The sequence below is a fragment of the Medicago truncatula genome, chromosome 1 (genome assembly GCF_003473485.1).
Source record: "Medicago truncatula cultivar Jemalong A17 chromosome 1, MtrunA17r5.0-ANR, whole genome shotgun sequence".
Classification (NCBI taxonomy): domain Eukaryota; kingdom Viridiplantae; phylum Streptophyta; class Magnoliopsida; order Fabales; family Fabaceae; genus Medicago; species Medicago truncatula.
This window is the reverse complement of record NC_053042.1, coordinates 19,515,283-19,530,331: the sequence shown is the minus strand read 5'-3', so window position 1 is coordinate 19,530,331 and position 15,049 is coordinate 19,515,283. Positions and strand designations below refer to the sequence as shown.

At 33.5% G+C, this 15,049-nt stretch overlaps 2 protein-coding genes across 3 annotated transcripts; one reads left to right on the top strand and one right to left on the bottom strand.

The window, feature by feature from the left end:
• The first annotated feature begins 48 nt into the window (after positions 1 to 48).
• Positions 49 to 1,260, top strand: LOC25483210 (F-box protein SKIP23). Its single transcript, XM_013611865.2, has one exon. It carries the CDS (start codon positions 49 to 51, stop codon positions 1,258 to 1,260), a length of 1,212 nt encoding a protein of 403 aa, XP_013467319.2.
• Positions 1,261 to 8,207: 6,947 nt separating this feature from the next.
• On the bottom strand, positions 8,208 to 13,637 carry LOC25483209 (ethylene-responsive transcription factor RAP2-7). 2 transcript variants are annotated; one of them, XM_013611862.3, is made up of 8 exons: positions 12,867 to 13,637; positions 12,448 to 12,473; positions 12,090 to 12,120; positions 11,904 to 11,988; positions 11,662 to 11,813; positions 9,980 to 10,083; positions 9,125 to 9,180; positions 8,208 to 8,637 (listed from the first exon to the last, which is right to left on the bottom strand). In XM_013611862.3, exons 1-8 carry the CDS (start codon positions 13,328 to 13,330, stop codon positions 8,407 to 8,409), a joined length of 1,149 nt encoding a protein of 382 aa, XP_013467316.2. In that variant the 5' UTR covers positions 13,331 to 13,637; the 3' UTR covers positions 8,208 to 8,406. The 2 variants fall into 2 exon arrangements, with proteins under 2 accessions (XP_013467316.2, XP_013467318.1); XM_013611864.3 differs by having other exon boundaries at positions 8,208 to 8,634; positions 12,867 to 13,636.
• Between the last annotated feature and the right edge of the window lie 1,412 nt (positions 13,638 to 15,049).

The following is a 15,049-nucleotide window of genomic DNA, read 5'->3' as shown; positions in this document are numbered from 1 at the left end:
CTATGTGCAACAGTTTCTTAATTAGGGTTTCTTTTTCGCATTCTTACGATGGAAAAGGAAAGTAAGGAGAAAAGAAGAGAAGTATCGATGGCCATGGCGGCAGACTGGTCTACACTCCATAAGGATCTTCTCCTTCTGATATCTTCACGACTCGACAACGAAGCCGATATCATTCGTTTTCGATCAGTTTGTTCAACATGGCGCTTTTTCATACCAAATCACAGTTTACCCTTCAAGTTACCCCATTTTCACACTTCATCACTCTCTTGTTACCTCTCCAAACACAACATCTTCCTCATCAAACCACCTCAACAAGAACAACAACAAACCCTCCGTCCTTGGTTGATCAGAATTGCGAAAAACTCATGCCGAGAAACTCAACTCTTCCACCCGCTCCGATCAGTTGACTCTTCCCCTTATCATTTCCCTCATGTCCTCGACTTGAAGAAATTCTCTGTCGTTCGTTTAGGAGCCGACGTTGTTATGGGAAGATATAATGAAGACAAGACCGTTTTAGAACGGTCTAAGGAATTACTATCGCAATTTGAACTATATCAGTTGAAGATACATCGTCAGGATCCGACACCTTTAGGGCATGGTATGGGAAAAAAGGTAGTTGCTATTATGCAACATGGGAAAAACAAAGAAACTGTTGCTCTCGGCACGTTGAACCAAAACGGTCATCCAGTATTGTTCCACTGCAGTGAAAAGCATTGGACGTTGATCCCATGCATGTCAACGTACTTTCTAGACATCTGCGTGTTTAAAGAGCGGTTTTATGCGGTTAATAAAATTGGTAGGACAGTTGCGTTTGGATTGGACTATAGTGTTGAGTTAGTGGCTGAATATGTGAATGGAGGGGATATGAAATTCTTGGTAGAGTGTGAAGGTGAGTTGTTGCTAGTGGACATCTGTGACTCGCATTGTTTTGGGTTCCCTGGCGAAAAAGGTCTAAAACTGAAGGTGTTTAGGCTTAATGAGAGAAAGAAGGAATGGAGGTCGAAGAGCTTAGGGAATAGGGTTTTGTTCTTGGGGAATGGATGTTCGTTTTCTGCTTCTGCTTCTGATTTATCTGTTGTCAAAGGGAATTGTGTCGTCTTTATTGACGATGCGTTCATCCCTTTTGATAACATGCGATGTGGGATGTGTGTTTTTGACTTGGACGAACAAAGGCTTTCTCCTTTGTCTCATTATCCTGACTACTTCAACTTGTTCTGGCCACCTCCGGAGTGGATTCTCGAAACGCAATACCATTCATAAAAAGAGTATGTTATGACAATCAATGATTCTCAAAAGTTTTCTATTTCATAGAAGGTTTGGTATTTTGTTTCAAATGTTTGATACATAAAATTCCTATACTTGGTTTAATCTTTTACTATTATTTATGTCATGACAGTATGATAGTGATTGCCAAAAGTTTTCTATTTCGTAGAAGACTTGGTATTTTGTATAAATTGCCAGTATTGTTTATGTTTGATACATTATACAGAAATCTAATATTGTCTTCTCTACTTGTTAATGAACACTGTATCATAATTTGAATGAAGTGATTGTGTGCATTGGTTTATTAAATTGTTTGTACTATGTTAGTAAGCATATATAATTTATGGCTGTTGTTCATTGTTATTTTACTGCTGTTGTTGCTTTCTTATCTTAATTTTATCATCACTTTCTTTTATCTTAGTTAGTAGGTACTTAAAAAAATTCTATCTCTAGATACTTTTCTGTTGTTGAGATTTTATAGAGGTAATGTAGCAGAAATGGAACTTCTCTTAAGTGGCTACTAGAGATGAAATTCTGTGTGGATATAAGTCCTATCTCTGAATAAGGTTGTAGCAGAAATGGTTTTTGTAGAGGTGTCACATTAGCTTCAAGTTTGGATCTTATAGTCACAACCAATATAGCCAGGATCGAGCACTGGCTCGTAGGATCGTGCGATTCTACGTCTGGGACACCTCACATGTGCTTCGACTTTACTCTGGTTCGTTTTTGCTCTGTTTTCCTCTGTTTTTCCTCTATTTTCTCTGTTTTTTTGCTTGGTTCTTGTGTTTTTCCTCTATTTTATCTTATTATTTCTCTCAACTCTATCAACAACCTACCGATCCAACATACAAACCATGTTATGTTCCTCGTATTTACGTTCCTTCACCGGCCGTCCTACCCTACGTGGGATCTCAATCCTAACTACATTGGTCACAACAAATCTTGGATTTCTCTGTTTCCTATCTCTGAATGAGGGTCCAATCTAGTTGTTTGTTCTGCAAGCATGCAAGATATTTTTCTAATTAAGCATTGAAATGCTTTGAGATGCTCTTAATCCCTTCTCTAACTTTTTTTTTTATATGTTAGAGTTTCTTTATCATTTAGTAGAGGTTTGAATTTGAACATCTAATAATGTCTCAATAAAAAAATTGTCAAAATCTACAAATATTTTACATAAAAGGTGGCAGAGTTTAGGATTTTCAACTATTGCTGCTTGCCTGCTTGTAAGCTTGACTCATGTGAGAGTGCAGGCTCTTAACTTTACTGTTCATGGTTTTAATTGACTTGTTTATAAATCTTTTGCTGGTGATATATATCTTGCTGTTGTATGATTTACTTTCTCGTCAATAATTTATTTAAATTTTGGAGTCCTAGCTAATTCATGATCTTAGTAGCTAACCAGGTTTATCTTTTTGATTTTATCCCTTATGCCACAGATTTTATTAACTTTGACTTGTATGATCGTACTAGTTCTAGACCTGTGCAATAAACGAGTTAAGATTGTAGTGGTGTAAAATTTCAAAGCATACATACATGGTATATTAATCACTTCAATTTATGGCTATATAAGCCAAACATATATTAATCGACGAAGGGTATCGCTGGAGGATATACCAAAGCAAAACAACATCAAAATGTTAAAACACAGATTTTGTTAGAGACCAGAAATCTTAGACAGTTGAAAATCAAATAACTACAATTGGAAGTAAAAAAAAAAACCTCAGAAATAATTAAGTAACAAATCAAATTGCAAAGCAATAATGCCATGGCAAAATGAGCAGTCAACCATTAATTTTAAAACTGCAGCAATAAAAGTTGATAACTACATGTTTGGAAATGCGCCAATTATCTCCCACCTCCTTATTGCTGATGATTGCTTTCCCTGTTTTTAAGCGTCGGATCATGAGGCTATGACAATGACAAATATCCTAGCCACCTAGGAAAGTGCGTCTGGTCAAGCTATTAACCTCCAAAAGTCTGAAATTTTAGTCAGAATGTTCATATTAATGTCAAAAGACTCGGTTGCAAACATTTTGGGAGCTCAACAAGTGTTAGGTACCGGTAAGTACCTAGGCTTACCATCTATGATAGGTTTGCTATGCGTGGAAAACAAACGTGGAAATTTGTGATGCTTTCAAATAGCTTGATTACAAGATTAGTTAAAGCTTAATACTTTTCAAAAAGTAACTTTCTTGACTCAGGCATCGGGTATAATCCTAGTTACGTTTAGCATAGCATTTGGAGTGCCAAGTTCAGTGTGCGTGCAGGCCACAGGTGGAGTATTGGTTCTGGACTTCTGGTTGCAGAATTATGCAGACACCTTTATTAAACCCGGAGCTGGTTGATATCACAGTAGCAGACCTTTTGCAAGCCAATAGAAAGGAATGGGATTCCAGACTTGTTATCGGACTGCTTGGTAATGAGGCAGCAAGTCCAGTTCTGCAGACTCCTCTTCAGTTTTGTCCGAAACAATCGCATTATCTGGAAGTATGAAAGGAATGGGCAGTATTCGGTCTGAAGCGCATATCACTTTTGTGTTGAAGAGGTTATTGAGTCGAATCATCTGCGAGTTGAAGGAAGTTAGGATCCCATCTGAAGGTTAAAAGTTTAATGTGGCACATTTACCAACTCGAGTTCGACTTTGTGATAAAGGTGTGGACTGTCCTCAAAACTGTGTTCTTTGTGATAACGGTGTCGAAGACACTGGACATGTATTTTTCCTTCGTCAGAATAGTGAGCAGTGTTGGGATAGATTTGGCCTCTGGAACCTTATTCAGCAAACTATATCACATACTCTGTCTGTTGTAGAACTAGTTTTCTCTGTGTTGTAAAGTCTGAGCAAGGATTTGTTCATGGTGATAATATGGAGCATTTGGAAACAGCGAAACAATAAAATATGGAATAAGGAAGTTGAAACACGAACTTCTGTTTGTGAGCAAGCAATAACTTTAATTACTAATTACTAACTGGTCTAACGCTCAAAAAATCCGCAGTGGCAGCAACTCAACTGCAGGTAGCAGTGCGCAGCATTCAACTACTTCAGCGCTGTCTTGGAAAAAACCTCATCAGGCCGGTACAAATGCAACATAGATGGCGATTTTTTAGAGAACCACAATAAGGTTGGTGTTGGCATTTGCATCCGAGACGATCCAGGTAGTTTCGTTCTTGCTAAAACGCAATGGCTGCAATCAATCATTGATGTCACAATTGGAGAGGCAGGTTGGTCTTGTTTTGGCTATTGAGTGGATCAAAGATCTGCAGGCTAGAGAATGTGGACTTTGAATTGGATTCGAAGTCCATGTCGATACGTTGCAAAGTAAGAACCTAGTAGGTTGTTGGAGCTTAGTGATATTATTCGCGATTGTAAAGAGAACGTACTTCATGGTAGAAACTCTAAGGTTGAGTTTATTAGGAGACAAGCCAATTACTCATGTGTTAGCACTTAGCACGGGCGCCTTTGTCCATAGCTAGTTTCCTTATTTTCGTCGATATTCTCATTAATGAAATGAATTAAGTCTTTTATTGTCAAAAAAAAAAAAAAAACTACATGCAGACAATTTATATTTTCTTTTGTTGGAAAACAAACAACAACCTACTGCATAGACGATGAAAGTTTCTGGTAGAATTTGATTCTAAGAGTGGTTTGTATCAACAAGAAGCATTATAACAAAATTTGCTATCTTGAAATTGAAAGTGTCAATTATTCATTGTTATCAATTGATTCAAAAGGTTTACCTTCAGATAGCGGCATATATATTCAACTGTGAGTACTTTTAAAGAATACTGCAATGAAGCATGACAAATATATGACTATAAATTTTAATTTGAATAAGGTCTTGATCTTCATATTTTCTGTAGAAAGTACTCTACAATTTCAGATTGATTATGAAATGAATATGAACTGCTCTCTAAGAAGCTTAATTTCATAATCTTCTTATTGTCCTTTGCCCACGAGACGATTCTGTTTGGTGCAAAAATTGTTTTCCTAACCCCACCCTTGTTATAGTCACCATGATTGTCCCAAGAAGCATAGATCTAAGAAAAAAGGATCTTCAAGTCCGAAAAACACTCAGGTCCATGAGCAGGCAGGGGCCTCCCTCTCATCACCATGGAGGCAGTGGTGACAACGGCAGAGGAAGTAATTCACCTCCTCATGATAAGGAAGCGACAAGCGTCTCTCACATCCTGTATACTAATATCTTCTATGCATATATAAAATCTTTCAAAAGTAGGATTCTCCTTATCAAGTCACTTGAGGCAGTGGTAACAATGCAAGTATAAACATGGTAAACCATTTTCATATGAAATTATGCTTTATGTAAAGTCTTACAAAAGTAGGATTCTTCAAATTATTCTCTTCTTGCAACATCTTCATCATTGACTTTATAAACCACACCTAGTACAATGGCACAGAGCCAAAAGAGAAAGAAAAAAAAAACTTCATATCCAAATAAACAAATGAACAGAAAAGGAAAATTGAAAGCTTGTTATAATGGCAGTAGATATTTGCATAAAGGATGTTGAGGGTTTCAGAGTTGAGAGGAAGGGATTCAGGTTGAGAATGAGAATGAATATGTCCAAGGAAAACAAAAGATCAGCTTTATGTTGCTACGCACACGCGGCTGAACTATTCGCATAAGCGAAGCGACATAGTACAAATTTCAAAAACATGCCAACTCTGTGTACGCAAGAATCTTCGTCGCTAGCATGAACAAAAACACATAAACTCTGTGCACGCGAATTTGAAACATAGAAATTGTGTGCGGTGATGACATGTGTTGCGCACACGATATAAGTTAAAAATATGATATTTTGATTAAGATACTTAGGGGTCTAATAATTCTCATCCACTAAACTAAACACTCTTAAGGGTCAATCTATACACTTAGGACCTATACCATTTGTGTATACATTTTAAGAATACGTAGAATGATTTTATCGGTGTTATAACGCTCATAGGATACATAATACCACAACACAAGGCAATCATAGAAACACCATCAAACTCATTCTAAAGGTTGAAATTGTGGTTAAAGGTCTTGATCATAACATTATGGATTATGTCACATTTTTAAAATGGATAAACTTCATGGATTGATTCTCACATGTTATGAATTGATTCATGTTTGAACTTTTTAAAATTTGAAGACTTTCATGAACCAATTCATACATATCATGAAAAATGACAAGACAAAACTAACTAAATATTCTTTCAATTTTTATTAGTATATGTAAAAATTGACAAGACACTAACTTTAAGGGATAATGTTGCAAGTATATGGTAGCAATACATTATGCTTGGCACGTCTCATCTCCATAAACCGGGCGATTGGTCAGCTATTTGGAAATTAAAGGTTCCTCCAAAGGTGAAAAATTTGGTTTGGCACATGTGTCGCGGTTGCCTCCCAACTCGTGTACGGTTGCAAGATAAAGGAGTCCATTGTCCAACCAATTGTGTGAGCTGCAATTCTGCACATAAGAATATGGTTCATGTCATGTCTATTTGTCCTTTTGCGGTACAGGCTTGGAGTATGGCAGGGTTGTCACAGGAAATTGCTGTTACTGTCCAAACTGCAGACACGGAAGATGATATTGTTTCAGTTGCTGAGTATGCTCTCCGTAGAACACAAACAGCGACTTGCAGCGGTGTTTTGGAGTCTTTGAAAGCACCGTAATTTGAGGATACGGGAGAGCAAGAATGAGTCATGTGCTATGGTTGTGGACAATGCTTGTATGTGCTCGTAGAAGAATGGCAACACGCTAACCAATCTTTTTGTCGCGGCAAGCTTCTTCTCATCACGAACAGGTCACTGTGCGTGAAACGTATCAGTCTGCTATTCCTTCTACTGCTGTGTTCCCATAACAGCACCTGTTCCGGTGAAGTGGCAGTGTCCCTCTTGCGGGAGACTCAAATGCAATATTGATGCAAGTTTCTCTCATTCCCTAAACAGAACAGGAATTGGCATGTGTGTCAGAGACGAAGAGGGAACTTTTGTGCTCGCCAAAACCATGAATTTTGCAGCTGTTCATGCGGTTGATGTCGGCGAAGCCTTGGGCTATCATGCTTTGGAATGGTTGAGTGGCATGCACTTTGATAATGTAGACTATGAAGTGGACTCTCGAACAATACAGATGGCTTTTTACGCGAGTAAGGATGATGTTTCTGAGTTCGGTAACGTTATTAAAACATGTCGCGGCATTTTTTCCACAAAATTCACAAACTCTCGGGTGGAGTTTATTCGGAGACAAGCAGATGAGGTTGCTCATGTCTTGGCAGGAGAGGCCGCGTTATTAGCTGGTCCCACTATTTATTATCATGCACCCGTTTGTAACAATATTATCTTTAAGGCTTAATTACACTTTTGGTCCTTGTGTTTTGGCCTACTCACGAAATTGGTCCTGCCCTTTTAAAACAGAACAAAACGGTCCTTCAATTATCATTTTTGTTGCATTTTTCGTCCTACCTCCTATTTTCAAACTCTAGAAACACAGAGAAATGGCAGTTTTAGGCGGTTTTAGACCTTCCCCTATGCTCAACCATGAAATCAACAAGGAATAAAACATGTGGGCATAAGGAATCTATTCTATTCACCACACTAACCAAAAAAACCATAATTTGAAACATATCTTAGAAATTAGGGTTTTTTTGGTTAGTGTGTTGAATAAAGTGAATTCTTTGTACCCACATGCTTTATTCCTTGTTTATTTCATGGTTGAGCATAGGGGTTAGGTCTAAAACTATCATTTCTCTGCGTTTTTGGAGAATAAAATGGGGGGTAGGACGAAAAATGCAACAAAAATGATAATTGAAGGACCGTTTTGTTCTGTTTTAAAAGGGCAGGACCAGTTTCGTGAGTAGACCAAAACACGAGGACCAAAAGTGTAATTAAGCCTATCTTTAATGAAATACTATAAGCAACCTTCCTTCAAAAAATACATTATGCTTGGCATTATTATTTTTATTTCATTTTTTAAACGAATTATTATTACAATTAAATACATTCTTCATAATATTGTGGAAACAAATCAAATCTAATGTACAAAATGTATATAATTTGTTGATGGCTTTAGCTACTCTTGCCTCAAAAAATTAAAGGCTTTACTGATCTGGTCCTACAACCGTGGGATACTATACTATGGTAGTCAATGATGAGTATATTGTGGTTGAGCCAATGATAAAATTGTAGGCAAATTATTGTTATGTGAGGTGATTGGAAGAAATGGGGGTGATGAAAGGAATCCTGATGATGCTGCTGCATTTGATTTCAACGACCCCAATGCAATGTTGCTGCCATTACTGCAAAATTTCCTGGCCAAGTTGGAAAATACTTGCAATGGAACTTCTTTTTTAATGTTTACCAAACCCTTCTCCTGCTGAGTAATATCTTATAATTAACATCACAAATGTTATAATAATAATAATGATAATAATGATAATAATAATAATAATAATAATAATAATAATAATAATAATAATAATAATAATAATAATAATAGAATTTAAATTTGACCGTCAAAATCATAAATTGATCAAAACAATTAAAATAGGACTCAAAATTGCGCAATTAAAAATGAGAATCGAATTTCAAAAAAGAGAGAAGTCCAAAGACCTAAAGCATGGACATTCCTTTTGAAGAAATTAAACACAAGTACACACTCCAACTTCCAAGCCACTCTATTTGTCCAACAAAAAAAATAGAAATCTTCCAAGCAATTAGAATTGGCCTTTTGACTTGAGTAGTACGCATTAGTTCATATAAGTTTTGTTTAATATAAAAATAAAAAAACAAGTGCATTCCCTTCTATCATCAAATAACAATGCAACAAGGAAAAATAAACAAAGTGAAGAGTGGTACCATACCATTGTTCCTCTTTCTTTGGGTATCCCTAGACTCAAATCAAGATTATGTAAAGTGCCTGCAATAATTGTAAGTGAAAGTTTATTGATATACTATTGATTAGTAAGTTTCATAGATCATTCACACAAAAAAGTTAGTATTTCCTTTTTCCTTGATTTATAACAAAGATTTTCAGGCTATTTTGTACATATTAAAAAACAGATAAATAAGTATAACAATTGTATTCTTAAAAAAAAAAAAAAAAAAAAAAGTATAACAATTGTATTCTATCAAGTATAACACTTGTATAAAAGTATTATTATTAACTATTGAATTTAACCATTATAATATGCACATTGTATTCTTCAAAAAAAATGTACATAGTAAAATATAATGGCTTAGGATAAGAAAAAAATAAATAATATTATCTTGAAGAAGAAAAAAATGAAATGACACTTAGTTTTAGACAATTCTCCTTTATTAATTGAGTAATGATATTTTGATAACCAATTTCCAACAACTTTGGGTGACAACATTTTTTATCTTTTTTTATTGGATAACAACAATAGAGAGAGAATAAAAATACAATAAGAGTATGAGAGAGAGGGTTGTCACAAAAGTTGTTAAAAAATGGATGTTCAAATATCATTACTCTTATTAATTATTAGAATGTCACTTATCATAAGATAGAGAGTATATGTAATCAAAAAGATTGAGAAAGTCTTAAAAAAAAAAACGATTGAGAAAATATCTTGCATGGTTTTTTAATTTTGCAATATAAACTAAAAGAAGAAAAGTTATGACATTTTTCAACATTAGATAACTAATTCAATTTAAAAAATAAATATCAAAGACAAATCAGTAAAAGAAATTCAAACCTGTTTTGTTAGAATTTGCAACTATCTCTCCCTTATAAATACTAGAGGGCTTACAACTAGTTTCTACTTCATGATCACGCTTGATGGGTGACTTATGACAAAATCTGCACAAAGAAAATGTTACATGTAAAGTTCTGCTGCATTATTAGAAAATTGCTTTTCTGACATTAAATAATTCACACCGATACAAGTAAAATATTGAAATATCTCCCGCAGTAGTTAACTACCGTTGAGGATCCGGCAGCAAGCAACTCTTTTGAAACATCGAATCTACCAATCATATTTGACTTGTGTACCAACCCAACAAATAAGAACAACATAACCACTTAACTCTTCTTCATGATAAATACCACTACTTCAACTTATGGTTCAGTTTCTATATGATGCTCCTTTAAGCTTGTGAAAGCAACTTATTCTCAACTAACAGCTCATGCTTCTGGTTATTTCAAATTGTTAATTAAATATGAAAATTAAAATACCGTAAAAAAGAATGAAAAAATCATATTTTTTTTAGCAATGAAAGAATCATATTGCTACAAAAAATTAATTAATAATCAAACAAACACTTTGTCTATAACACTGAGTTTGTTAATTGAGATTTGTTTTTAACAAGAGTTTGGTAGTTAGAGAAAACATAGATGGGAGGGATGAGAGAGAATAGAAAAGGAATTTTTCAACGGTAGTTAACTACCGTTGAGTTCAGCGGTAGTTAACTGTCGGCAATTCTTGAACGGTAGTTAACTATCGCTGGGGACATTTAAGTATTTTACTTGTGTCTTTAGGAAGTTTTTTATGTCAAAAAAGCAATTGTCGCATTATTATACATACATATGATATTGAATTCATGACCCTGGGATGGACTATTTGGAACTTTCCCTTTTAGATAAGATCACTGCCACTGCCTGAGGCACACTAATCTATCATCATCTATGTTAGAAAGTATTGTGGCAGAATAAAATATATATTGAATAGTCCCACACCAAATCTGTACAAAGAATTTTTGCTAAGTCCCACACTAATCTTTAAGTTTGAGATTTGTTACAGATTGATCTTTAAGTTATTTTAATCATATATAAGTTATTTAAGTTTGTAAATGTTTTCAATTAGTCATTCTATTAACCAAACATTACAAAAATGATAATGTGGTAGAAAGACGAAATCGAAAATGTTTACAAACTTAAAGGACTTATGTGTGACCAAAATAACTTATATGATCAATTTATTATAAAACTTAAACTTAAAGACTTAGGTGTGACCAAAATAATTTAAAAGGTCAATCTATTAAAAACCTCAAACTTAAAGACCATGTAACTTATACACCGTGTTCAACTCTTTTAGTTTAATATAAGTGTCACATTTTTTTTATTGTTTTCTAAAAACTATCTGAGCAAATATTTATGCAGTAAAATATGATTCAACATTTGTATAAAATTTAATTTTCCACAATTTCAAAACATTATTATTAAATTTGTACTAAAAAATTGTTATTTCTTTTTTAATATATAAAAAAAATGTTATTTATAGATATGAAGATAGCAGCATAATTATTATCTAAATTAACAATGTATATATTGATTGAAATTTGAAACAATTTATATATTGATTGAAAATAATGTATGCAAATTTTAGTACATTCACTTGAAAAAATGTATATATTGATTGAAAATAATAGAGGTTCTCACTCTTTGGCCACAAATGGTGTAATAATTTGTGGATCTCCTTGACCATATTTGTTAAGAGATAGTGTCCTTCTATATGTTGAACTTCTCTTTGAGTTTTCATTGGTTTTTCTACGAAGCCTTAGGACAAATTCTTCCTTGCTCAAACCTCTCATCTACATTCCAATTAAATTTTAAACTTAATGAATTAATTCACACAAAAATTGATATTCAAACAGAAATTGATCAGTCATAATTTTTTTTACCTGTTTCAAGTCCTCATAATCACTCAAATTAAAGTTTATATCAGCATCAACTCCCCTAAACATAACAGCAGCCCTATCATATGCTCTATACACAAAAATTATCAGTTTTTTTTTTAAATATAAGTAGCCAAAACAAATTAAAATGCAAATAATATTACTCAATCCACTCAAAAGAATAGTCCCCACCTTGCAGCAGCATGAGCAGTGTCAAATCCACCTATCAAAATCAAATCAAATTAGAAATAATAAGGGCAACCAAAAATAAAAAAGTAATAATAAAAATAAAAGAAAATGTTAATATGTGCCTGAAAATGGACATTTTAAGGAATTACATATATTATAATTCCGTCTAAAAATTGTGTATTCAAAGTTTTTAAAATACAAAAAAATGTTTTCAAAAATATAAAATTTAGATTTTTGAGCTCTTTAACATGTATTTTTAGGACACAAATTAAAAAGACCTTAAAAACAAAAACATCATAGCATCCAAATTCTAACAAATAATTTAATCAAAACAACACTAACCAATAAAATATCCACTTACCCAAATAGACCTGCTTCCCACAATCCCTACAATCATAGTCACACACATAGAAGTAAAAGGTCAGTGAAATGAGACCACCAAACAATAGGTATTGGTTAATACAAAAACTAAGATCATAATCTCGATTTTGAATAATCTCTATCGTTGATTTGAGATCGGACAACCAAGATCAGTAACTGTGTCGCACACTTATTGCGCGGTGATCCAAATTAAAAGACTGATACATTTCGATTAAAGGGACACAATTTTATTCTTTTCTATTATGTCCATGTCTTAAATATAATCATATACCAGGTTAGTGGTAATGATTTTGAAACAAAAAATGTAAGAAAAATAATATTCGTATAATTAACAAGGCATCATTTTCTTAGTTCGTTTAAAGTACCAAAAATCTTAGAAACGACCCTAATACGACATACCATATATGTGACTCCCATCTACCAGTCCTACGGTAGAAGGTAACACCCCGGTACTGCGAGCTTCGAGACCTTGGTCCTCTTCTATTTTTTCTAACTTGAGGTTGCTTTTGCTGCAAGATACTGTGTCCATTTTGCTCATCAAAGTTCATCCTTTGAGTCATGGAATAATCAGATAATCTACCTCCTCTATCAGCACTCACAGGGAAAAGTGTCCTTGTGATTGGTTCTTTCTTTTCTTCTTTGACTATTTGTGAGACATCTTTTTCTTTCTTCAATAGGTCAAATATGAAAGGAGAGGAATTATTTGAGGAATCTTCCTCTGCAGGATTCCAAATAGAAGAGTTGGAGGTTCTAGAATCTGATATTTGAGAAGGAGAAGTTAGAAGTTGCAACTTCTTTTGAACATTGGTTGAGTTATCATCAACATGGATGATGTCAACAATATTGAGATCCAACATAGACATGTCTTGAAAAAGGTTTTTTTTTTTTTTTATGACTTCATTATTGTCTTCAAATCATACCCTTTTGAAGCAAAATCAAGGTACATAGAAAAAGGAACAATTTAATTTTATAATAAATAAGTATGTGTAGCAGAAGAAGATAGAATGAGTTGGTGAGTGAAATTAAAGTAGTGCAAGAGAAGGTAGAAAATAAAGGAGAGATAGAGAAATATAGGACCATAAAGATTAAGGCACAAGGGACCTTGTTGAGAAATGAAAGGCTAAAAAAACAAGGATATTATGAAGTGCTAGCTATTAAGCCGACAATATTGAACAACTTGCCCTTTTTTTTTATAGAGGAAATAAGCTTAGAACACAATATTTGCATGCTTTTATCGTTTGGTATTGCATGTTACCCATATTCTAGGGTGAAATACTTTCATATACACTTATCATCACATGAAACTCCAATTGGTTGAGCAGTAACTTGATTGATATCGATTCGAGAGAAAAAAAATGAGCGTCTTAAAACTCATATCTTATATTTATTTTCCTTTGTTTTATTGTAATCCTTGTCGATCATGCTATTGTTATTTCTTAGGAGCGACATTAGTAGTTGTTGATATTTAAATGATTGTGGGTGTTTAAATAGATCATTTATCAATGTGACATGAGGTTTTGTTTAGTTGGAGGGGAATGGGAGGGAAGAGAAGGGATGGGATGGGATGGATTATTTTAAATTTTGGTTGTTTGGTTCAATGTTTTTGAACTAGAGGGGAATCAATATCTCTCGTAAGCAATGAAATAAAAGGTTGGCATGTTTGTCAAGATGAGAGAGTTAAGGAGCGGAGTGATAAGAAATTGATAGTTTCATCTGCATTTCGAGCATAATACTACTAAAAATTACTAACAATACTAATAATAGTTGTTTTTTAAAAAAAAGGTATCCATCCTAAGCTATGTTTATCTTTCACCTAAAAGTGGGGATTAGACTTAAAAACTCTTATATTTAATGTGATGTTAAGTATTTTAAAACTTAAAAGTCTCTCTATTCATTAAAATCTCTCTTATTCCACCATCAAACCAAACAAAAAACATTTTAAAAAATTTCCCATCTTTGGCCTCTTTTGAACCAAACACAAACTAAAACTCATTTTCATTTTTCATACCATTTTTTACAATTTTGATAACTTCATAAGTAATTTTTGGGATAAAAAAAAAAAGAGTTTATGTGAGTTGAAATCTATAGATAGGCTTTTTTAGGCATCTATAGACAGTCTTCAAGGTTCAAATAATATTTGACAAAACATTGTTGTTATATCCCACATTTTTTTTATTGTATAATAATGCTACCATTTCGTGTAATTCCACTTCAATTCTGGTTGTAAAACCAAAAAACAATAATATTTTCTGGTCCATGACAAAAATAATTGAATCACTGAGATGTAATGTATAACTAATAATATTTTCATTACATCGTGAGTTAAGAACAAAATATTATAGGTTACCTAATCTAATAAATGTGTAATATTATAGCTATTACTATATATATATTATATATAGTAGGATACAATATGATAGTTGTCATGGGTGATGGAAAGTGACAATAGAAAAGAAGGGAAGAACTCCTCAACAAAAAAAAAAAGGAAGAAAAGAGGAGCAAATCCATTATTTGGTATTTTGAAGTATTTATGTATCATTATAATAGTTTTTTTTTTCATAAATTTTAATTCAACCGACAAA

What these genes read in the sequence shown, in the direction of transcription:
- LOC25483210 (XM_013611865.2), top strand. Translation starts at nt 49, where the DNA reads ATGGAAAAGGAAAGTAAGGAGAAAAGAAGAGAAGTATCGATGGCCATG.
- LOC25483209 (XM_013611862.3), bottom strand. Translation starts at nt 13,330, where the DNA reads ATGTCTATGTTGGATCTCAATATTGTTGACATCATCCATGTTGATGAT. An exon ending in TGGGAAGCAGGTCTATTTGG is followed by an intron (nt 12,121 to 12,447) that starts GTAAGTGGATAT and finishes TGATTTTGATAG; the next exon opens with GTGGATTTGACACTGCTCAT. An exon ending in TGCAAATTCTAACAAAACAG is followed by an intron (nt 9,181 to 9,979) that starts GTTTGAATTTCT and finishes CAATTATTGCAG; the next exon opens with GCACTTTACATAATCTTGAT.